We start from the raw sequence: 24,601 nt of genomic DNA, 5'->3' as shown, positions 1-24,601 counted from the left end.
TTTAAGTCCCCTATATTTTAAACACCTCCTCACTCCATTGGCTTCCAAAACAGAGCTGGATAGTTCTGGTTTTCTAAAACTTTTGGTGGAGTTTTGTAGCGTCGTCGACTCTTTTAATTTTGTTGTGGCATGCTCCATGCTTGTCCTTTTCCTCCAAGCCCCAGATCCTGGAATCAGATGATTAGGTGGGAATTTCGGCTTTCTTTTATTTTATTCTTTTTAGGTACGTTTGCAGCCTTCATTGTGCAGAGAAAAGTTTGACATACCCCTCCCCCCCCAACAAAAATACAGCAAAAAAGAAGAACCCAAATGTCTTACTTTTCAAACCAATCTCATATGTTAGGTTGTGGCTCATGAGGTTTGAAGGCTCGGATTTGGCAAAGAAGACACAGGACTAGATTTTTTAAAGTGGCTAAGGGAGTTAGGTGCCAAATTCCCATTAAATTCAGGAGTTAAGCAACTAACTCACATAGGCGCTTTTGAAAATCTCACCAGTAGAAGCTTAAGTCGATTCAATTACATCATGTAATAGCAGACAGCTAAAAAGTGACATTTAAGTTCTTATATAAAAATGCTAGAAGTCTAAATAATAAGATGGGTGAACCTGAGTGCCACGTATGAAATGACAGATTTCAGAGTAGCAGCCGTGTTAGTCTGTATCCGCAAAAAGAACAGGAGTACTTGTGGCACCTTAGAGACTAACAAATTTATTAGAGCATAAGCTTTCGTGGGCTACAGCCCACTTCTTCGGATGCATATAGCTAAGTGGGCTGTAGTCCATGAAAGCTTATGCTCTAATAAATTTGTTAGTCTCTAAGGTGCCACAAGTACTCCTGTTCTTTTTACGTATGAAATGAGGACATCAAAATAAAATGCATGACAGAAACTTAGTGGAATGAGGATTATCAATGGGACACAGAAATACCAGGGTACACAATATACAGGAAGGACAGAAAAGGTTGTGATGGTGGGGGAGTGGCACTCTATGTGAAAGAAAGCATGAAGTCATAGGAAGAAAAATCTTAAATGAACCAAACTGTACCATAGAAGCTCAATGGAGAATAATTCCACGCCCGAATAATAAGAATACAGAGTAGGGATATATTACCGACCACCTGACCAGGATGGTGATAGTGACTGTGAAATATTCTGGAAGATTAGAGAAGCTATTAAAATTTAAAAAACTCAATAATAATGGGGGATTTCAACTCTCCAGTCAATATAGGGACACATGTCACTTCAGGACAAGATGCAGAGATAAAGATTCTTGACACCTTAAATGACTGCTTCAGGGAGCAGTCCTGGAACCCACAAGGGGTGAGCCAATTCTTGATTTAGTCCTAAGTGGATCACAGGTTCTGGTCCAAGGGTGAATATGACTGAAGCGCTTGGTAATAGCGAGCATAATATACTGAAATTTAACATCCCTGTGGCGGGGGAAACATCACACCAGCCCACCACGGTAGCATTTAATTTCAGAAAAGAAAACTACACAAAGATGAGGAAGTTAGTAAAAAAATAAATGAAAAGCTACCGTTCCAAAAGTGAAATCCCTGCAAGCTGTATGGAAACTTTTTAAAGACACCATAATAGAGGCTCAATTTAAATGTATCCCCCAAATTAAAAAAAACATAGTAAGGGAAACAAAAAAGTGGCACTGTGGGTAAAGAACAAAGTAAAGAACTTTGAGAGGCAAAAAGGAATCTTTTCAAAAGTGGAAGTTCAATCCTACTCAGGAAAATAGAAAGGAGCATAAACTCTGGCAAATGAAGTGTAAAACTATAATTAGGAATGCCAAAAAGAATTTGAAGAACAGCTAGCCAAAGACACAAAAAGTAATATGAAAAAAAAATTGAGTTCATCACAAGCAGGAAGTTCCCTCACCAAGGACTCTTAAGCAAAGTAAGCTGTTGTGAGGTTAGGGGGAAGGTCACCCCATGGATCAATAACTGGTTAAATGATAGGAAACAAAGGGTAGGAATAAATGGTCAGTATTCAGAATGGAGACAGGTAAATAGCGATGTATCCCAGGAGTCTGTACTGGGACCAGTACTCTTCAACTTATACATAAACAATCTGGACAAAGAGGTAAACAGTGAGGTGACAACATTTTCAGTTTATACAAAACTACTCAAGATAGTTAAGTCCAAAGCAGACTGCGAGGAGTTAAAAAGGGTTCTCACAATACTAGGTGACTGGGCAACAAAATGGCAGGTGAAATTCAATGTTGATACATTGGAAACCATAATCCCAACTATACATATAAAACCATGGGGTCTAAATTTGCTGTTACCACTTAAGAAAGAGATCTTGGAGTCATTGTGGATAGTTCTCTGAACACATCCACTCAATGTGCAGTGGCAGTCCCAAAAGTGAACAGAATGTTGGGAGTCATTATGAAAAGGATAGATAATAAGACTGAAAATATCATATTACCTCTATAAAAATCAGTGGTATGCCGACATCTTGAATACTGCATGTACATGTGGTCACCCCATCTCAAAAATGATATATTGGAATTGGAAAAGGTTCAGAAAAGGGCTACAAAAATGATTAGGGGTATCGGACAGCTTCCCTAGGAGGAGAGATAAAGAAGACTTTTCAGCTTAGAAAAGAGACGACTAGGGGGGATATGATAGAGCTCTACCAAATCCTGACTGATGTGGAGAAAGTGAATAAGGAAGTGTTATTTACTCCTTCCCATTACACAAGAACTAGAGGTCACCAAATGAAATGAATAGCCAGCAGGTTAAAAAGAAAGTATATAAACAAATAAAAGGAAGTATTTCTGCCCACAACGCATAGGCAGCCTGGGAAACTCTTTGTCAGGGTTATATTATGCTATATTCTCATTGACTCACTGCGAGGTTCCTAAGGACCTAAACACTTTTAAAAATAGGCTTTAGACCCTTTTGCAAATGTTACCCTTTTTTTCAACAAACACGGGAAAGAAAGCTCCACTGGGAGCAAAGATGACATGATAAGAAGAATAATGACACAAAGACGCAGAAAAGGACAGACCATAAAAAACCAAATTCTCCAAAATAATCTAAAAATGAGAAAAATCAAGAATCCATATATTTTGTAAAAATGACAGATTCTTGCCTTCCAAGGCTGGAAGGGATGAGTGTGATCATCTCATCTGACCTCCCAGGTCACACAGACCAGAGAACTGCCCCCCAAAAATAATTCCTAGAGCAGGGAGTTTAGACAAACATCCCAGCTTGATTTAAAATTGCCAGTGATGGAGGATCCACCACGACCTTTGGGAAATTGATCCAATGGTCAGTTACTCTGACCATTAAAAATTTAGACCTCATTTCCAGTCTGAATTTGTCTAGGTTCAACTTCTGTTCACTGGATCATTTTAAACCTTCTTCTGCTAGACTGAAGAGCCTGTTATGAAATATTTGTTCCCCAGGTAGGTACTTTGAGACTGTGATCAAGTCACCCCTTCATCTTCTCTTTGTTAAGCTAAATAGATTGCACTCCTTGCGTTTCTCACTGTAAGGCAGGTTTTCTAATCCAGTAATCATTCTCGTGGCTCATCTATGAATCAGGCCAAAAAATTCACTTGCTAAAAAATTGGATCAAGAGGAAGTTACAGGTCCCAGTGAACAGAATTCTTTCTCCATGCAAATATCAACAATTCCATCCATTCCCCTATCCAACCAGCTCTGACCCCAAGTTGTCATTGGTTTGGGAGTTGCGTGCATGTTGATGGTACCTCAGAAACTCTTCCTCTATGGTGAGATACAAGATGGGGTTGAGGCAGCTGCTGAAATATGTCAGGACATAAGCAAAAGCCCTTCCTCTGTTCAAAAGAGACAGAGGGTAGTTAGCTGACATCAACAAGAAGAAGAAGACGTGATACGGCAGCCAGCAGAGGAAAAAGGTCGGGATCAAACCAAGAAGGATCTTCAGTGGCTTGGTGGACTGGATCAGCCTGTTCCTTCTCATCTTGGCAGCTAGAACGATGTAGAACGTTGGGATCAAGATCAAGGCTAATGGGATCAGAAACCCGACCAGGAATTGGATTGCAATCGTGGCCTTCACCCTCCGTTCATCCCCTCGGAAATTCAGGCTGGTGCTGTCAGGTGAGAGGAGGGATTCCCAGAGATCACCGTACCGCAAGCTGAACCCAAGAGACAGGGCCCACATGCCCAAAACCATAATGAAAGCTAACGGTGCCGTGCGGTGGTTCCGGGCCCACTCAGGGCATGCCACGAGGATGCAGTGATCAACACCAATGGTGATGAGGAAGAAGGTGCTGGAGAACATGTGGAAGGAAGTGATGGTGCTGCTCAGCATATTGGCCAATTTAAGTCCAGAATGAAGAAGGAGGTGAATCTGAGTGGCAGGAAGATGATGAAGATGAAGTCGGTCAGGGCCTGCTTCCAGAACCACACGGGGTTACAGTGGATGAGAAGCTGGATATGAGTCGACAATTGTGTCCTTGTTGCCGGGAAGGCTAACGGCATTTTGGGCTGTATAAGTAGGAGTGTTGCCAGCAGATCGAGGGACATTATCATTCCCCTCTATTCGGTGTTGGTGAGGCCTCATCTGGAGTACTGTGTCCAGTTTTGGGCCCCACACTACAAGAAGGATGTGGAAAAATTGAAAAGAGTCCAGCGGAGGGCAACAAAAATGATTAGAGGGCCAGAGCACATGATTTATGAGGAGAGACTGAGGGAACTGGGATTATTTAGTCTGCAGAATAGAGGAAGAATGTGGGGGGATTTGATAGCTGCTTTCAACTACCTGAAAGGGGGTTCCAAAGAGGATGGATCTAGGCTGTTATCAGTGGTACCAGATGACAGAAGAAGGAGTAATGGTCTCAAGTTGAAAGTGGGGGAGGTTTAGGTTGGATATTAGGAAAAACCTTTTCACTGGGAGGGTGGTGAAGCACTGGAATGGGTTCCCTAGGCAGTTGGTGAAATCTTCCTTAGAGTTTTTTAAGGTCAGGCTTGACAAAGGCCTGGCTGGGATGATTTCGTTGGGGATTGGTCCTGCTTTGAGCCGGAGGTTGGATTAGATAAACTCCTGAGGTCCCTTCGGACAGCTCCACAATCAAGCATGCTAGCTGGTGGAAACGAGTGGAGGAGCTTAGTCACAGTTTTGCAAGAATCAATGTGGTAAAGGTAAAGGCACACAAGTAGGGTGACCAGATGTCCCGATTTTATAGGGACAGTCCCCATTTTGGGGTCTTATATAGGCTCCTATTACCCCCCCAACCCCTGTCCTGATTTTTCACATTTGCTGTCTGGTCACCCTAGACACAAGAAAACAGGACCCTTAAGCAAAGGGAATAACTTAACCGATACAGAGGATAAGCGGGCTGCAACAGAGGTGCCCACATGGCCATGGGAACCACAGTCGAGTGTGCCTGTAGCAGTGGTAACAAGAAGTGGGGTGGACATGGATCCGTGGAGGGTGAATTCAGGAGTTGCAAGAATCTGACCCAGGACTGGAAGGCATCACAAAACTTGGGGATAGACATGGGCCAAAAGTGGTACTAAGGGAAGATATTTGGTGTGTCCTAACAGCTGAAGTACCAGTAATACTGTGTCATCAAGGAAGCCAGACAGCTTTCTTAAGTTGGGTGCATAGGAGCTTGGCAGCAGGATACCCTGGGTTTGAGGAGGCACTCTGAACTGTAAAAAATTGTGCTGGTGGTCAGGAATGGCAGCCGATTTAAAGTGTTTGCCAGGCACAATCCACCTTACAAGGTGCTAAGGGGAGACTTAATGAGACATGCCCCAAGGGGACCTTGGGAAAGAATACAAATTGACTACACAGGACCCCTACCAGGAGATCACAGACAAAACTGATTCATGTTGGTGGTGGTGGATACTTTCAGCAGGTGGGTGGATGCGTTCCCCACACAGTATCAAACAGCCCAGGTAACTGCAAAAAAATGAGTAAATGAGGTATTGACTTGTTGGGGGGTCCCAAAGGTGATTGACTCAGACCAACGAGCTGCTTTCCAGTTAAATCTGTTAGGGGATGTCAAGGCTCCTTCCCCACTCTGAACTTTAGGGTATAGGTGTGGGAGCCTGCATGAAAACTACCAGCTTAGATCTGCCTTTGCTGCCACCAATCCCAATGTGCTAACTCCCTTCCCTGGGTAGCCTTGAGAGACTCTCCACCAATTCCCCGGGGAACACTGATCCAAAACCCCTTGGATCTTAAAACAAGGAAAAATCAATCAGGTTCTTTTAAAAGAAGGCTTTTAATTAAAGAAAGAAAGGTAAAAATCATCTCTGTAAAATCAGGATGGAAAATAACTTTACAGGGTAATCAGATTCAAAGAGCCCAGAGGAACCCCCTCTAGCCTTAAGTTCAAAGCTACAGCAAACAGAGATAAACACTCTAGCAAAAGGAACATTTACAAGTTGAGAAAACAAAGATAAACCTAACACGCCTTGCCTGGCTCTTACTTACAAGTTTGAAATATGAGAGACTTATTCAGAAGATTTGGAGAGCATGGATTGATGTCTGGTCCCTCTTAGTCCCAAGAGCAAACAACCACCAAAACAAAGAGCACAAACAAAAGCCTCCCTCCCACCAAGATTTGAAAGTATCTTGTCCCCTTATTAGTCCTTTGGGTCACATGTCAGCCAGGTTACCTGAGCTTCTTAACCCTTTACAGGTAAAAGGATTTTGCAGTCTCTGGCCAGGAGGCATTTTATAATATTGTACACAGGAGAGCTGTTACCCTTCCCTTTATAGTTATGACAGGGGAGCTCTCAGCCCTCACTGGAATCACACAGTTGTTCCCTATGGCTTATCACCCACAGGCTGAAGGGCAGGTGGAACGCATGAACCACACCATCAAAAGTGAGCTGAGAAAGGGAGTGTAAATGGGAGGAAAAAACTGGTTACTGTTACTTCCCTTTGTCTTAATGAGAATAAGGGCCTGAGAATCAAAGGGCACCGGATTTTCTCCATACAAAGCTCTCATGAGAAGGTCCACTTACCCCAGTATCTGGGGTAGTCACTACACACGCCTAACACCAGAATGGATTTTAACCCTAATCGACCATGTGAAACAGGTAGAGAAGGCAGTGTCCTGGCAAGACAAGCAAGGAGCAGAAAGAGTCAAAGCATGGTACGACCTGCCCTGGGAGCGTGATCCACCCACGGTGGGAGATCGAGCAATGTACAAAATTCCAGGTCAACACCACCCATTCCCAGCTCCTAAATGGAAGGGCCCCTGGTTCTTGACCGATTGGGGCCCAGCCTGTTGCTATTGGGTAAAGAAAATGGAGGGCAACAGTGGGTTCACTGCACACAGATAAAAAACTAAAAACAGGGGATTGGGAAAGGGGATGCATACATTCTGTCATGTGTGTATTACAGGTTAACCCACAAAGGAGAAAAAGATGGGAATTCCCTGGCCCTGGATGGAATGATCCTTACTGCTAATCACAATTGTTACCGTTATAAATTCTACTCAAATCCCACGATGTGCAGTGTGAAAAGGAGGAAATACATGGACTGCTACACCCACAGCTAGTGGAAATGAAGCTAATTAGGACTATAAGAATTTCCCCATAGAAAGATGTACCACCAACCCTCCAACAGGAATTTGGCAGTGTCCATATATGGTTTATAGATTAGATGGGGGAATCCCAACCCGGTGGAGAATAAAATGGACTTATTTGGGTTTAGACCCCATTGCGAGTTGGGCATCTGAGTGCAAAAGACAAGCACACTTCTGTGAGCTGTTTTCAGGTAAACCTGCAGCTTTGGGGCAAGTAATTCAGACCCTGCGTCTGTGTTGGAGCAGACGGCAGTGTCTGGCTCAGCAAGACAGGGTGCTGGAGTCCTGAGCTGGCAGGGAAAACAGGGATAGAAGTAGTCTTGGTACATTGGGGGCAGCTCCCAAGGTGGTTTTTGTGATGCAACCCGTCACAGTGGCGTAGTCAAGCAGGATCTGTGCACAGCTGATTGGTTTGAGATAGTGGTAGTGATTTTAAGTGAGTTTTAAGTGTGGTGGCCGGAGAAGACAAAGTACTTACTGGTTTGTTATTTTCTGTTTGCTTATTTCGGGTAAGGGAAGTAGGGACAGAAAAGGAAGCGAAATAAGTAAGAACAAACAAAGTGGTTACTCGTTTTTTATTTTCTGTTTGCTTATTTCGGGTAAGGGAAGTAGGGAGAGAAAAGGAAGCAAAATAAGTAAGAAGGAAAATCAGAAGAAGCTAAAACTGCATAGGGTGCAAATTGCCCAGAAAGGCTGATCACTGGGCACTGTGAAAGTCTCTGTTAACTAAGAATCCCTGAGCTGAGTGCATCCCAGTTTCAGTGAACTGCAGGGGGGTGAGTCCCAGCAGAAGAAAGCAGTAAAATGACGACCAGTGAAGCAGCTACCAAACTAGAGCTGGCTAGACTGGAAGCAACAGAGAAAGAAAATGAACATAAGAGATGGCTAGAACTAAGACAATTAGAAATTAATGCAGAAAAAGCCAGGGAGGAAACTGCCCACAAGACAGCTATGGAGGCCCAGAGGCAGGCCCAGAAGCATGAACTGGCTGTAATGTAGTCGAAGAGAGAAAACCCTCCACCTGCTGGCTCCACGTCCTCAAAAATCCATAAATGGGAGCGACTGTGTCCACAGCATGAGGAGTCCAGTGATATTGCCGAATATTTCCTTTTTGTCCCACAAATACTTCTTTACATCATCACTGCATATATTCAGGAAGTGTTCCTGAATAACAAGATCGCACATCCCTCCTGGGGTGTATGAACCCTCTTGGGAAAATAACGCCCCACAATTAGAATGTGACGTTACCATGTGTAACCACAATGATACTTCCATGGAGGATGATCCCCAAAGTTGTGATTGTTATGTAAATATTACGCAAGGCATACAATCCCCTTTGGGACATTGGGTGTATGATGAGTTAACCATTTTGCAAAATGTAACCCTGCAGGTGCTATGGAAGCCAAGTTGGAAGAACCTGAATTTAAATTGGCCACAGCCTGGAGCTGGGAATATGTCCCAAGGAATGGTGGGTGGACCAAATTCATCCCAACTGTACTGTGTACATAAGAGGACGGAAAAAACAATTTGATTGGTGGGGGAGGGGGCGCACCCGGAATCGTCGTGGGACAAGGGGATTGTAGGCAGCAGGGAACACTCTGCTGGGCACATGGAATCTCGGGGATGTGTGTGTAACCAAACAATTGATGAGCCAAAATGTGAGATTTCAACAACAAATCAATGAATGGCACAGCAACTATCGGCAGTTGCCACGGGATGGAGGACGGTAGTAGAGGTGAACCTGCGGGTAACTCATTGGGCAGGAGACCTTGTGACGTGTGCGGGATGGCTTCAAAAGACTAACGTGTGTAGGAATACAAAATGCTCAGTTAATAATGTTAATAGATATCATAGAATCATAGAATATCAGGATTGGAATGAGAGATGCTTGGTCAGAACAATGGCCTTCGGTGTTAAATTGGGAGGCTACCCATATATATTCACAATTGGGAAAATATACCCATCCACCTGGAAAATAACATCCCCGACCTGTGGGGCCAGTACTTGTGTAATTGTTACCATTATACAATGGGAAGGGAATGCAACTAAGGTAGTCCCCCTGAACCCTCTAGGAGTAACAAGAGAAGGAGGAGTGTGTTGGGAACCACTGGAAAATAGATGGAGGGGGTAGAACGGTGTGAATTGGACTATCATTCCATTAAGCAATTGTGCATCCAGAGGGGGCACCAGGGTGTGCTCCTCTCCTATGACTATGGAGGAGCGAGATCAATGGCCTCTTGCAAGGGAGGAGAAATTTGGGTGTAATATATATGGGCACGGGGTATTCTGTTGGGAGTGTATGCAATCCTGTAATATAACACTAGGAGGCAAAACCATACGAGCATATGAGCAAATTATAAATGTCTATACATTGTGACCTGGACTATGGTGCACTAATGGATCAGTGGACCTAATCATTGTAAACAATCAAACCAGCACCTATTACCCCATCCCGTACCAAGTAGTGAAATTGGTGTAAACAATACCGAGTTTCCCTGGGGGTATTCAATGGACACACAATATGGACCAGAGTACGCAAAGATTACAGGAGCAACTCACTGTGACCGCCACTAGTTGGACACAATTACACTACACACGTCAGGATGGCATTGACAGAATTTTTGCCCTATCAAAGGAGGAGAAGCAGTGGTTTTGGTGGTGGTCGGGATGTTGGACTATACTACAGACACCAGCTGGGACTCTGCACTCGAGCCCCTTCTGGCTGGGGAAAGCGAACAGAGCCCTGCAGGGAGTGGGACGTGTGAGATTCTCAGCCCTGCTTTTACTGCAGAGAACCCACCCCTCGGCCCAGGCCATGTTACAGATCCACGACGCTCTGTGCTAGAGACCACACAAACCACAGCCTGGCCTGCAACCTGCCTTCGTCTCTCGTCATTTGCCTTAAAGCCTCAGGCGTGGGGGCACTTTTCAGCTCAACGTGAGCTCCCAGACCCAACAGGGCTCCAGCCATCCTGGGATGCATCAACAGGGGAGTCTCAATTAGGAGCAGGGAGGTGATTTTCCCTCTGGATCTGGTCCTGGTGTGAACACAACTGGGATTCTGTGTCCGGTTCTGGCGCCCACCATTCAAGAAGGATGTTGAGGAACTGGAGAAGGGTCAGAGAAGAGCCATGAGAAGGATTCACGGACTGGCCCCAGGCTTGGCAGAGAGAGACTCCAGGAGCTCAGTCAGTTCAGTTTATCAAAGGACACGTCTACACCAGGAAGGCTGCACGGATGCAGCTGTGTCACTGTAGCGGCTCAGTGAAGAAGCTGTCTATGCTGATGCTGTCTATCCCCTCCCTTGGCTTTGTCCTCCCTCCCCTGCTGCATTTGGCCAGTGGGCCCCCTTTTCCACTGCCTCGTCCACTGCCCTGTTCTTGCAGCTGCTTGCCCCCTTTCCCTTTGCTGCCTGCCCCGCCCATCCCCTTTCTACCGCCCTGTTTGCTCTGCTTTGCCCTGTTTTGTTTTCTGGTCCTTGATTACTTTGTTTGCCCCGCCCTTGTCCTGCGGTGCAGGCGTGGTTGCCAGCTCCATTTTCCCCTCTTTTGGTTTGGTTGTTTTCAAACCCGCCCTGTTCTTTGTTCTGTGCCTGAGGCACACCTGATTTAGCCCCCCTGCATTCCGCCCCCTTGCTTCTAGCCCTCCCTCCAGGTCAGCCCTTATTGCCTGCGTGCCCACGTCCCGCTGTTGGCGTTTGAGATTCTTCCCCCCTCACCCCTTTTTTTCATTGATTCTTTCAGGGCCATCCTTAGCCATAGGCAGAACAGGCAGCCGCCTAGGGCACCAGGCTCCCTGGGGGCACCGCTCTGCCCCGCCCGGACAGATGGGAAGCAGTGGAGCATGTAACAGCAGGGCTGCTGGGTCCTAGAGAGAGCTGAATGCAGCACAGTCTGAGGGAGGGGACTGGCTGCTGGGGTCTCTGGGAAGGGTACAGGTGTACGGGTGGGGGAAGGAACTCACCTGTGAGTGTGACTTTCCCCCGGCGTGAGGTGAGGCAGGCTCGGCGGCTCTGGGACCAGTATCCTTTGTTGTCCCCCATAACGTCCATTCTTCCCCCCCCCACACCCCACAGAGCACTCCCCCTTTCTCCTCCCCCAAGGAGTACCCTTCTCTCTCTCTCCCCTCCGGCAGGGCTGGGTTGGGTGAGGTGTTGGGGGGGAGGCTGGCTGGCTGCCTGCTGAGGAGTGAAAGTGAAAGTAACTCACTTCCTCGGCAGCCGTCCAGGACTGGAATGGTCACGCGTGGCTGGGCTGGGGATCGCCAGATAGCATGTGTGAAAAATCAGGACGGGGGTTGGGGTAGGGTGAGCAGATGTCCCACTTGTATAGGGCCAGTCCCAATTTTTGGGTCTTTTTCTTATATAGGCTCCTGTTACCTCCCCACCCCCTGTCCAGGTGCTGTATGCCTCCGCAGAGTGCTTGGTCAGGCTCAACTGGACCCTGACTGCACCTGTCAGCTTCGGGCGAGGGGTGCGTCAAGGCTGCCCGCTGTCAGGTCAGCTGTACACTCTGGCCATCGAGCCCTTCCTGTGTCTCTTTCGCATGAGGTTGGCGGGGTTGGTGCTCTGTGAGCCGGAGCTGCGGCTGGGCCTGGCAGCATACGCCGACGACGTGCTCTTCGGGGTTCAGGACCCGGACGACCTGGTGCGGGTGGAGGTTTCTCAAGCTGTTTATTCAGCGGCCTCCTCCACCCGGGTCAGCTGGGTCAAGCGCTCTGGCCTGGTGGTCGGGGCCAGGTGGCAGGCGAGCCCCCTCCCACCCGTGCTTCAAGCCATCCGGTGGAGCGCGGGTCCGCTGCTCTATCTATCTTGGCAGGCAAAATCCCCACTTAACCCCCCGCCCCGTAAAAACCTGAAGTGATGGAGAACAGCTTCCAAGAAGGAGAAAAGGAAAATGGAAACAACGACGACAAAAAAAGCCACCCGAAAAACACAAGACAAGGAAGAGACCAGTTACAAGCCAAAAGATCTTTTTTTTTTAAAGGAAGGATGTTGCAAGAGTCTATTTTGGTGGTTAGACTGAGAGTCAGGATGCCTGGGTCCCATCCCAGACTCTGTGACTGAACTGCTTGGGTAGATTGGACAAGTCACGTCATGGCCCCGTGACTCAGTTTCCCCTCCAAACATTTCTCTGTTTAACTTTAGAGTGTGAGCTCGCTGTGGCCAGGCCTGTTTCTCCCTGTGGGGCTGTGCACTGCCTCGTGTGATGGGGCCTCCAAGCTTGGTCAGGGTCTGTGTAGCACCCAGCGTGATGGGACCCCTGATCTCTGACAACAGGACCCACATCTAATTTCAACCAGCAATATCCAGAGCAGATGAGGGGAGGGGATGGGGGCAGCAGGAAGAGGGGAGATCCAGGGGGCAGCGGTGTGTGTGGGGGGGTGACAATGAGATCCAGTGGGGCATCGGGAGGATTTACCTCATTTCCATACCCGTGTCTGCAGGGGACGCAGCGTCTCAGAGTCGACCCCCATCCCAGGTCCCCAGCGCGATGCCTGCAGCTCGCTCAGTGCTGAGTAGGGAGCTGTTCATATGGGGGTATATCTGGGTGGGGACCATAGGGGGAGATCAGAGGATGTGGGTGGGTCTGATCATGTCTGCAATGCCTGGAAGGACTCTGGTGCCCCCAGCTACATGCAGACATCACACGAACCACAAGCTCCCCCATCCTGCCCCACTGGGCCTAGCAAAGTGTCTGTGTTTGGTTGTCCACATCCAGGGGCAGGCGGGTGGCAGGGCTGGCTCTAGGTTTTTTGCCGCCCCACGCAAAAAGAAATTTTGGCTGCCCAGCCCTGGGTTCTCCCCCCCCCACCAGTGCCCTTCCCCACCCACACCCCCTGCCGCCCTAACCCTGCCCCCCCCCCAAACATGACCTCCTCGTTCACCACAGCAATCCCTGTTTATACGTGCAGTGGGGATCAAACCATTTCTCCTATTTTTATTTAACTTTAGTATAAGTCCCGTCCCCTGCAAACCCATCTTTAGTGCTCCAAATGCACATGGAAGGCATAGGGACTCACCCTCAAACCTTGTACCCGGAAAGGGATGGGGATCTAGTAAAGAGGGTTCAGACAGAGGAGCGGGTGTGGGGCGCTTGGGGGCTCTGCACTGGCAGAGAAGCAGAGGAGGGTGGAGGAGGAGAGGGGGTATCAGAAGGGTTGCGGGAGAAGAGGTGCAGGGGAAGGGGGAGGTGCGGGAGGAGAGGGCTGGGGGAGGGTACAAGCAGAGAGTTGCAGGTGAAGGGAGAGTACAAGGGGAAGGGGTGCGGCAAAGGAGTTAGGGAGGGAGGTACAAGTGAAGAGGCTGCGAGCGTGATGGGGGGGTGCAAGGGCTGAGAGGGGCAGGTGCTGACAGCTGCTTCCCCAGCCCCGTGAAGGCAGAGCCAAGAGGACGGACAATGACCCCCAGGTGCCTGAGCCACGGGGGTCCCCCGGCGGGGCAGTATCCCCCCACTGCCCCGCTCAGAGCCGGGCTCTGCCTCTCCCTGCCCCTGGCGCTGTGAGGGCCCGGGGCAAGCAGCGCGGGGCTGAGGCGGGGGAGGTGCGAACCCAAATGTCTTTCTTTTCAAACCAATCTCATGATGTTTTAAGGAATGGCTCATGAGGTTTGAAGGCTCCGGCTTGGCAATGAAGAGACAGGACAAGTTTTTAAAAGTGACTAAGGGAGTTAGATGCCAAATTCCCATTGATGTTATGGGTTAAGCACCTAACTTGCATAGGTGCTTTTGAAAATCTCACCTATAGAAGCCTAATTCAATTCAATTACATCACATAATGGCAGACAGTTAAAAAGTGACATTTAAGTTCTTATATAGAAATGCTAGAAGTCTAAATGATAAGATGGGTGAACTAGAGGGCCGTGTATTAAATGAGGATATTGTTACAACAGGCATCACAGAATCTTGGTGGAATGAGGATAATCAGTGGGAGACAGTAATACAAGGTTACAAACTATATCACAGAGCAGGTCATCCTGGTCAGGGAGTGGCACTATATGTGAAAGAAAGTGTAGAGTCAAAAATCTTAAATGAACCAAACTGTACCATAGAATCTCAATGGATAGTAATTCCATACCTGAATAATAAGAATATAGTGGTAGGGATATATTACTGACCACCTGACCAGCATGGTGATAGCGACTGTGAAATGCTCAGGGAGATTAGAGAGGCTATTAAAATAAAAAACTCAATAATAATGGGGAATTTCAACGGTCCCCATGTTGACTGGATACATATTACCTCAGGATGGGACTCCAAGATTAAGTTCCTTGACACATTTAAATTACTGCTTCTGTTGGAGGGCTTTCCCTTCACCCTCTCCACTGGTTCTTGACACGCAGACAGCAAGCAGCAAAAGACCACAAGTCCAAAGGGCAGACAATGTGATGTTTATTGGGGTTAATTTACAAGCAAGCATACCCAAAGCCCTTCACACCAGTCGGGCTTATCTCTATACACAGATAGAGTCTATTCCCCAGTGTCCTCCTTCCCAGCTCTGATGCCACAGAGCCTGCCTGTGTACCCGTCCCCTGTTCCCTATTCCCGTTTCCCCCCCTTAGCAAACATGATTCCAATTTCCCTTCCCCCCCACTTCCTGTTTGACCCCAGTTTATATAAAAATATTCTCAGCTATACCTTAACCAATCATTTGACTGAAATTTTACTAACCAATCCTAATATAGTGTAACATAATTCTCTAACCAATTATATCCCACTAACCTAATTAATTTACAGGTAGCAAACTTAATTATACAGCAGGACAGAAACAATTACAGAACCAGACAGATTAACAATAGAAAAGTGGGGGCCATTAAGATAAAACTATAAAGAAATGAGGGTTTCACAACCACAACTATTGATAAGTGATTTCTTGCCAGACAGGATGCTATCAAACTACGTTCTCTTTCACCATCTTTATCTGGTGGTGATGGGCACTATCAGGACAGGACTGCCTTTGTAACAGCGCAATACCCCCTTATTTCAACGTGACTGGTTTGGGATGTGAGGATGTGACCGTTGGCTTCCCTCTTATGGCTACCCCTGCTGCTTAGCCTAAGAACCAGGCCTCAGACTAGCCTAGTGAGAGAAGGCCCAGACACAGGCAGACTGTGATTTTCATTCATTGTATTATACCACTGTAACTAGCTAAATTATGAAAATACACCTAAGTTCTTAAAGTATAGACCTTTACAGACAGGCCTGGAATCTGTATTCTAACAGATTCTTAGAGCAGCTAATCCTGGAAACCACAAGGGGAGAGGCAATTCTTGATTTAGTCCTAAGGAGAGCACAGGATCTGGTCCAAGGAGTGAATAATATAACTAAACCGCTTGGTAATAGTGACCATAATATAATTAAATTGAACATCTCTGTGGTGGGGGAAACAGCGGCCCAATACTCTTGCCTTTAATTTCAGAAAAGCGAACTACACAAAAATGAGGAAGTTAGTTAAACAGAAATTAAAAGGTTCAGCGCCAAAAGTGAAATCCCTGCAAGCTGCATGGAAACTTCTTAAAGACTCCATAATAGAGGCTCAGCTTAAATGTATACACAAAATTAAAAAAAACATAGTAAGAGAACCAAAAAAGTTCCACTATGGGTAAACAACTAAGTAGAGAAGTTTTGAGAAGTAAAATGACATCCTTTAAAAAGTGGAAGATAAATCCTATTGAGGAAAATAGAAAGGAGCATAAACTCTGCAAATGAAGTGTAAAAATGTAATTAGGAAGGCCAAAGACTCAAAAAGTAATAGGAAAAATATTTTTAGGTACATCAGAAGGAGGAAGCCTGCTAAACAACCAGTGGGGCCACTGGACGATCGAGATGCTAAAGGAGCACTCAAGGACAAAAAGGCCGTTGTGGAGAAACAAAATGAATTCTTTGCATCGGTCTTCACGGCTGAGGCTATGAGGGAGATTCCCAAATCTGAACCATTCTTTTTAGGTGACAAATCTGAGGAACTGTCCCAGATTGAGGTGTCATTAGAGGAGGTTTTGGAACAAATTGATAAAGTAAACAGTAATAAATTACCGCAACCAGATGGCATTCACCCAAGTGTTCTGAAGGAACTCAAATGTGAAATTGCAGAACTACTTGTGGCTCTTCTTTGAGTAAGGCCAAAAAATTAACTTTCTAAAAAAGATAATTTTGGGGTCAAGAGGAAGCTATGGGACCCAGGAAAAAGAATTTTTCAACTATCTTAATGCAAATATTGACAATTCGATACATTCCCCTATTCAGCCGGCTCCGGACTCAAGTTGTCAGTGGTTTGGGGGTTGCGTGCAACTTGCCGGTACCTTAGATACTCTTCCTCCATGGTGAGGTAGAAGATGGGGTTGAGCCAAGTGCTGAAATATGTCAGGACTGAAGTAAAAACAATTACCGTGATCAGATGAGGTGGACGGTTTGTATCTAAAATCAGCAGCAAGGAGACATGATACGGCAGCCAGCAGAGGAAAAAGGCTGGGATCAAACCAAGGAGGATCTTGAGTGGCTTGGTGGACTGGATCAGCCTCTTCCTCCTCAACTTGGCAGCTAGAACCATGTAGAAGGTTGGGATTAAGATCAAGACTAATGGGATCAGAAACCCAACCAGGAACTGGATCGCAACGGCGGCCTTCACGCTGCCTTTATCTGTATCGGTGATATGCCGAGGTGAGGTGAGGGATCCCAAGAGACCAACGTACCGCAAACTGAACCCAAGAGACAGGGCCCATATGACCAAAACAATCATGAAAGCCAGGCGGGGCGTGCGGTGGTTCCGGGCCCACTCAGGGCGTGCCACGAGGATGCAGCGATCGACACTGAGGGCCATGAGGAGGAAGGCGCTGGAGAACATGTGGAAGGAGGTGATGGTGCTGCTCAGCGTCGTGGCCCAGTTTAAGCGCAGTAAGAAGATGTATCTGAAGGGCAGGAAGATGATGAAAATTAAATCGTTCACGGCCCGGTTCAGGAACCACATGGTGCTGGCCGTCCTCCCCATACGGCAGCCGGCGACAAAGAGGATGTTTATAATCCCCTCAGACTTTACAGACTCCCCAAATCTTGAGCTGAACTCAGATAGGGTCAAATCCTCGTAGGCCAATGGCCCAATGATTCGAAGACCTTAGAAGCATAGAGTCAGAGGGTTAGAAGGGGACCGCAAGGGTCATCTGGTTTAACCCCCTGCCAATATACATGACTTGTCATGTCTATTCTCTGCCTGAATGTGTTTGTTTTCACATAATATCATTTTTCAACTAAAGCATATATTAAAAAAAAAAACACACATTTGCTTCTTGCTGAAAAGTTGGATTTCTAGGAAAGGGGAGCGGTCCACGATGCAGGGACAGAGACTGGAGAGACCCACCCTGCTCCGCCGCCTCACCAAAATTCCCAAATAATCTTCTTGCTGTTAGTTTCCCAAAGGAGAATAAAAAGAAGAACAGGAGGACTTGTGGCACCTTAGAGACTAACAAATTTGTTAGAGCATAAGCTTTCGTGGACTACAGCCCACTTCTTAGGATGCATATAGAATGGAACATATATTGAGGAGATATATATACACACATACAGAGAGCATAAACAGGTGGGAGTTGTCTTACCACCTCTGAGAGGCCAATTAATTAAGAGAAAAAAAACTTTTGAAGTGATAATCAAGCTAGCCCAGTACAGACAGACAGTTAGATAACAAGTGTGAGAATACTTACAAGGGGAGATAGATTCAATGTTTGTAATGGCTCAGCCATTCCCAGTCCTTATTCAAACCGGAGTTGATTGTGTCTAGTTTGCATATCAATTCTAGCTCAGCAGTTTCTCGTTGGAGTCTGTTTTTGAAGTTTTTCTGTTGTAATATAGCCACCCGCAGGTCTGTCACTGAATGACCAGACAGGTTAAAGTGTTCTCCCACTGGTTTTTGAGTATTTTGATTCCTGATGTCAGATTTGTGTCCATTAATTCTTTTGCGTAGAGACTGTCCGGTTTGGCCAATGTACATGGCAGAGGGGCATTGCTGGCACATGATGGCATATATCACATTGGTAGATGTGCAGGTGAACGAGCCCCTGATGGTATGGCTGATGTGATTAGGTCCTATGATGATGTCACTGGAATAGATATGTGGACAGAGTTGACATCGGGGTTTGTTACAAGGATAGGTTCCTGGGTTAGTGGTTTTGTTCAGTGATGTGTGGTTGCTGGTGAGTATTTGCTTTAGGTTGGGGGGTTGTCTGTAAGCGAGGACAGGTCTGTCTCCCAAGATCTGTGAGAGTAAAGGATCATCTTTCAGGATAGGTTGTAGATCTCTGATGATGCGCTGGAGAGGTTTTAGTTGGGGGCTGAAGGTGACAGCTAGTGGTGTTCTGTTATTTTCTTTGTTGGGCCTGTCTTGTAGGAGGTGACTTCTGGGTACTCGTCTGGCTCTGTCAATCTGTTTTTTCACTTCAGCAGGTGGGTATTGTAGTTTTAAGAATGCCTGATAGAGATCTTGTAGGTGCTTGTCTCTATCCGAGGGATTGGAGCAAATGCGGTTATATCTTAGAGCTTGGCTGTAGACAATGGATCGTGTGGTGTGTCCTGGATGGAAGCTGGAGGCATGTAGGTAAGTGTAGCGGTCAGTAGGTTTCCGGTATAGGGTGGTATTTATGTGACCATCGCTTATTAGCACAGTAGTGTCCAGGAAATGGACCGCTTGTGTGGATTGATCTAGGCTGAGGTTGATGGTGGGATGGAAATTATTGAAATCATGGTGAAATTCCTCAAGGGCTTCTTTTCCATGGGTCCAGATGATGAAGATGTCATCAATGTAGCGCAAGTAGAGTAGGGGCGTTAGGGGACGAGAGCTAAGGAAGCGTTGTTCTAAGTCAGCCATAAAAATGTTGGCATATTGTGGGGCCATGCGGGTACCCATAGCAGTGCCGCTGACTTGAAGGTATATATTGTCCCCAAATGTGAAATAGTTGTGGGTGAGGACAAAATCACAAAGTTCAGCCACCATGTTAGCTGTGACATTATCAGGGATACTGAAAGGAGAATAGTTATTCCTATCTTTCTTAAAAACAAGTTAATGAATGATCACTTCGCCCCACACACACTTTTTTTAAAATAATGGAATTTCTGAAAGAGAGTCTTCCTCAGCCCCCTTCATTTTGAAGTAGAGTTTAATTGTGGTTTGGGCCATGTCCGGGGGTGAGTTAGTGGAGCAGGTAAAATCCCCACCGAAAAATCACCGCTGTGAAAACCTCCAGTGATGGAGAGAAACTCTCCAGGAGGAGAAAAGTAAGATTGAAACAAGGACGACAACAAAAAAGCTGGCCAAACACCAGAGGAAGAAGAGACCGGTAATCAGCTAAAAAACTTTTTTTAAAAAGGAAGAATACTGCAAGAGTCTATTGTAGTGGTTACACGGGGAGTTCCATCCCAGACTTGCGTCTGATGAAGCGGGCATTCACCCACGAAACCTTATGCTACAATACTTCTGTTAGTCTTAAAGGTGCCACAGGACCCTCTGTTGCTTTTTACAGATTCAGACTAACACGGCTACCCCTCTGATACTTGATCCCAGACTTTCTCACTGAACTGCTCGGGGAGCCTGGGCAAGTCACATCACAGCCCCGTGCCTCAGTTTCCTCTCCAAACATTTGTCTGTTAGAGTGTGAGCTTGCTGGGAGCAGGCCTCTTTCTCCCTCTGGGTCTGTGCAACGCCTGGCACAATGGGGCCCCCAAGCTCGGTCACTGTCTGTACACAACCAAGTTCAACGGGAGCCCCTGACCTCTGACACAGGACACACCAATAATTTCAAATGGTTCTAACCGGACCAGATGAGGGGAGGGGATGGGGGCAGCTGGAAGGGGGGAGATCCAGGGGGCATTGGTGTGGGCGGCGGGACAGAATGAGAGCCAGTGGAGGTAGATGGGGTTTATCTCATTTCCTTACCAGTCTCTTGGGGGAGGCAGCGTCTCAGAGTCGACCCCTGTCCGAGGTCCCCAACGCTATGCCTGCAGCTCTCACAGACTGGCTCAGCCCAGAGGAGGAAGCCGTTCATGTGAGGGTGTATCTGAGGTGGGGAGAACGATGAATGGAGAACACAGGATTTGGCTGGGTCCAAATACTTCTGCAAAACGTGGAAGGCCTCCGGCACCCACAGCTACATGCAGATGGGGGGGGGAGAGATAGCTCGGTGGTTTGAGCACTGGCCTGCTAAATCCAGGGTTGTGAGTTCAATCCTTGAGGGGGACACTTTGAACCACAAGCTCCTGTTAGAATATAGATATTCAAGCCTGCCTGTACAGACCTATACTTTAAGAATTTAGGTGTATTTTTATCACTTAGCTAGTTACAGGGATATAAAAACAAAGAATGAAAATCCCAGTCCGCCTGTGTCTGGGCCTTCTTTCACCAGGATAGTCTGAGCCTTATTCTTAGGCTAAGCAGCAGGGGCAGCCCTAAGTTGGGATGTGAACGGTCACATCCCAAACCAGTCACACTGAAATAAGGGAGTATTGGGCTGTTAAGAAGACGATCCTGTCCTGATAGTGCCCATCACCACCAGATAAAGAAACACATCTTAAGAAGCTTAAAGAAAACTTAGTTTGATTTCTTGCCAGACAGGATGGTATCACTTCTCAATGACTGTGGTTGTTAAACCCCTATTTCTGTGTGTTTTCTCTTTATGCCCCCCACTTTTCTATTCTTAATCTGTCTGGTTCTCTAATTGTTTCTGTCTGCTGTATAATTAATTTTGTTAGGTGTAAATTATTGAGGGTAGTGGAATAAAATTGGTTGGAGAATTGTGTTAGGATTGGTTAGTTAAATTTCAGTAAAATGATTGGGTAAGGTGTAGCTGAGAATATTACTATATAAACTGGGGTCAAACAGGAAGTGGGGGAAGGGAAATTGGAATCATGCTTGCTGGTCATTAACCCCAATGAATATTGCGCTCTCTGCACTACTGACTTCTGGTCTTTTGGTGCTTGCTGTCTGTGTGACAAGAACCAGGGAAACGGGAGGGAGGAGGGAAAGCCCTCTAACAGCTCCCCTCACTCTGCTGGGCCCTAGCAAGGTGTCTGCATTCGGCTGTCCACTTCCGTAGGCCAGCGGGCACGGCCCCCATTGGAGAGCCGCGGCTGAGACAGCAACGTCCAGTTGACTCCACTGTGCGAGGGCCCAGGAGCAGAGACACCAGCTGGGACTCTGCCCTCCAGCCCCTCCTGGCTGGGGAAAGCGAGCAGACCCCGCTGGGAGTCGGACACATGAATTCAGGAGTTAAGCAACTAACTCACATGGGTGCTTTTGAAAATCTCACCAGTAGAAGCCTAGGTCGATTCAATTACAGCACGTAATGGGAGATGGCTAAAAAGTGACATTTAAGGACATCAACAGAACATGCATGACAGAAGCTTAGTGGAATGAGGATTATCAATGGGACACAGAAATACCAGAGTACACAATATATAGGAAGGACAGAAAAGGTCATGATGGTGGGGGAGCGGAAAGAAACCATGGAGTCATATGAAGAAAAATCTTAAATGAACCAAACCGTACCATAGAATCTCAATGGAGAATAATTCCACGCCCGAATAATAAGAATACAGAATAGGGATATATTACCGACCACCTGACCAGGATGGTGATAGTGACTGTGAAATATTCTGGAAGATTAGAGAAGCTATTAAAATTTAAAAAACTCAATAATAATGGGGGATTTCAACTCTCCAGTCAATATAGGGACACATGTCACTTCAGGACAAGATGCAGAGATAAAGATTCTTGACACCTTAAATGACTGCTTCAGGGAGCAGTCCTGGAACCCACAAGGGGTGAGCCAATTCTTGATTTAGTCCTAAGTGGAGCACAGGTTCTGGTCCAAGGGTGAATATGACTGTAGCGCTTGGTAATAGTGAGCATAATATACTGAAATTTAACATCCCTGTGGCGGGGAAAACATCACACCAGCCCACCATGGTAGCATTTAATTTCAGAAAAGAAAACTACACAAAGATGAGGAAGTTAGTAAAAAAGAAATGAAAAGCGACAGTTCCAAAAGTGAAATCCCTGCAAGCTGTATGGAAACTTTGAAAAGACACCATTATAGAGGCTCAACTTAAATGTATCCCCCAAATTAAAAAAACATAGTAAGGGAACCAAAAAAGTGTCACCCTGGGTAAACAATAAAGTAAAGAAGCTTTTAGAGGCAAAAATGTATCTTTAAAAAAGTGGAAGTTAAATCCTATTCAGGAAAATAGTTTGGGGCATAAACTCTGTCAAATGAAGTGTAAAACTATAATTAGAAAGACCAAAAGAAAATTTGAAGAACAGCTAACCAAAGACGCAAAAAGTAATATGAAAAAAAAATGTAAGTTCATCAGAAGCAGGAAGTTCTCTCACTGAAGACTCTTAAGCAAAGTAAGCTGTTGTGAGGTTAGGGGGAAGGCCCCTCCATGGATCAATAACTGATTAAATGATAGGAAACAAAGGGTAGGAAAAAATGGTCTGTATTGGGACTGGAGACAGGTAAATAGCGATGTACCCCAGGAGTCTGTACTGGGACCAGTACTCTTCAACTTGTACATAAACAATCTGGAAAAAGAGGTAAACAGTGAGGTGGCAACATTTTCAGATTATACAAAACTACTCAAGATAGTTAAGTCCAACGGAGACTGTGAGGAGTTATAAAGGGTTCTCACAAAACTGGGTGACTGGGCAACAAAATGGCAGGTGAAATTCAATGTTGATACGTTGGAAACCATAATCCCAACTATATATATAAAATCTTGGGTTCTAAATTTGCTGTTACCACTTAAGAAAGAGATCTTGGAATCATTGTGGATAGTTCTCTGAACACATCCACTCAATGTGCAGCAGCAGTCAAAAAGGCAAACAGAATGTTGGGAGTCATTAAGAAAAGGATAGATAATAAGATTGAAAATATCATATTACCTCTATAAAAATCCATGGTATGCCGACATCTTGAATACTGCGTGTACATGTGGTCACCCCATCTCAAAAATGATATATTGGAATTGGAAAAGGTTCAGAAAAGGGCTACAAAAATGATTAGGGGTATCGGACAGCTTCCGTAGGAGGAGAGATAAAGAAGACTTTTCAGTTTAGAATAGAGATGACTATGGGGGGATATGACAGAGCTCCATCAAATCCTGACTGATGTGGAGAAAGTGAAAAAGGAAGTGTTATTTACTCCTTCCCATTACACAAGAACTAGGGGGTCACCAAATGAAATGAATAGCCAGCAGGTTTAAAAGAAATAAAAGGAAGTATATAAACAAATAAAAGGAAGTATTTCTGCACACAATGCAGAATCAGATTTTGAAACTCTTTGTCAGGGTTATATTATGCGATGCTCTCATTGACTCACTGCGAGGTTCCTAAGGGCCTAAACACTTTTAAAAATAGGCTTTAGACCCTTTTGCAAATGTTACCCTTTTTTTCAACAAACAGGAAAGAAAGCTCCACTTGGAGCAAAGATGACATGAGGAGAAGAATAATGACATGAAGACGTAGAAAAGGTCAGACCATAAAAAACCTAATTCTCCAAAATAATCTAAAAATGAGAAAAACCAAGAATCCATATATTTTGTAAAAATGACAGATTCATCCATTCCAAGGCTGGAAGGGACGAGTGTGATCATCTCATCTGACCTCTACGGTCACATGGGCCAGAGAACTGCTCTAAAATAATTCCTACAGCAGAGCTTTTAGACAAACATCCCAGCTTGATTTAACATTGCCAGTGATGGAGGATCCACCATGACCCTTGGGAAATTGATCCAATGGTCAGTTACTCTGACCATTAAAAATTTACACCTCTTTTCCAGTTTGAATTTGTCTAGCTTCAACTTCTCTTCACTGGATCATGTTAAACCTTCCTCTGCTAGACTGAAGATCCCGTTATGAAATATTTGTTCCCCAGGTAGGTACTTTGAGAGTGTGATCAAGTCACCTCTTCACCTTCTCTTTGTTAAGCTAAATAGATTGAGGTCCTTGCGTTTCTCACTGTAAGGCAGGTTTTCTAATCCAGTAATCATTCTCGTTGCTCTTCTATGAACCAGGCCAAAAAAA

At 45.8% G+C, this 24,601-nt stretch overlaps 1 protein-coding gene and 1 pseudogene across 1 annotated transcript; both read right to left on the bottom strand.

Moving 5' to 3' along the window:
• Positions 1–3,663: 3,663 nt before the first annotated feature.
• LOC135976886 (chemerin-like receptor 1) lies at positions 3,664–4,481 on the bottom strand (annotated as a pseudogene).
• Positions 4,482–15,053: 10,572 nt separating this feature from the next.
• On the bottom strand, positions 15,054–24,567 carry LOC135976885 (C3a anaphylatoxin chemotactic receptor-like). Its single transcript, XM_065574638.1, has 2 exons — positions 24,537–24,567; positions 15,054–17,649 (listed from the first exon to the last, which is right to left on the bottom strand). Exons 1-2 carry the CDS (start codon positions 24,565–24,567, stop codon positions 16,778–16,780), a joined length of 903 nt encoding a protein of 300 aa, XP_065430710.1. The 3' UTR covers positions 15,054–16,777.
• Positions 24,568–24,601: the final 34 nt, after the last annotated feature.

The sequence above is a fragment of the Chrysemys picta genome, chromosome 20, assembly GCF_011386835.1.
Source record: "Chrysemys picta bellii isolate R12L10 chromosome 20, ASM1138683v2, whole genome shotgun sequence".
Lineage (NCBI taxonomy): Eukaryota > Metazoa > Chordata > Testudines > Emydidae > Chrysemys > Chrysemys picta.
Note: the sequence above shows the minus strand (reverse complement) of the source record. Positions and strands in the feature narration are given on the sequence as shown.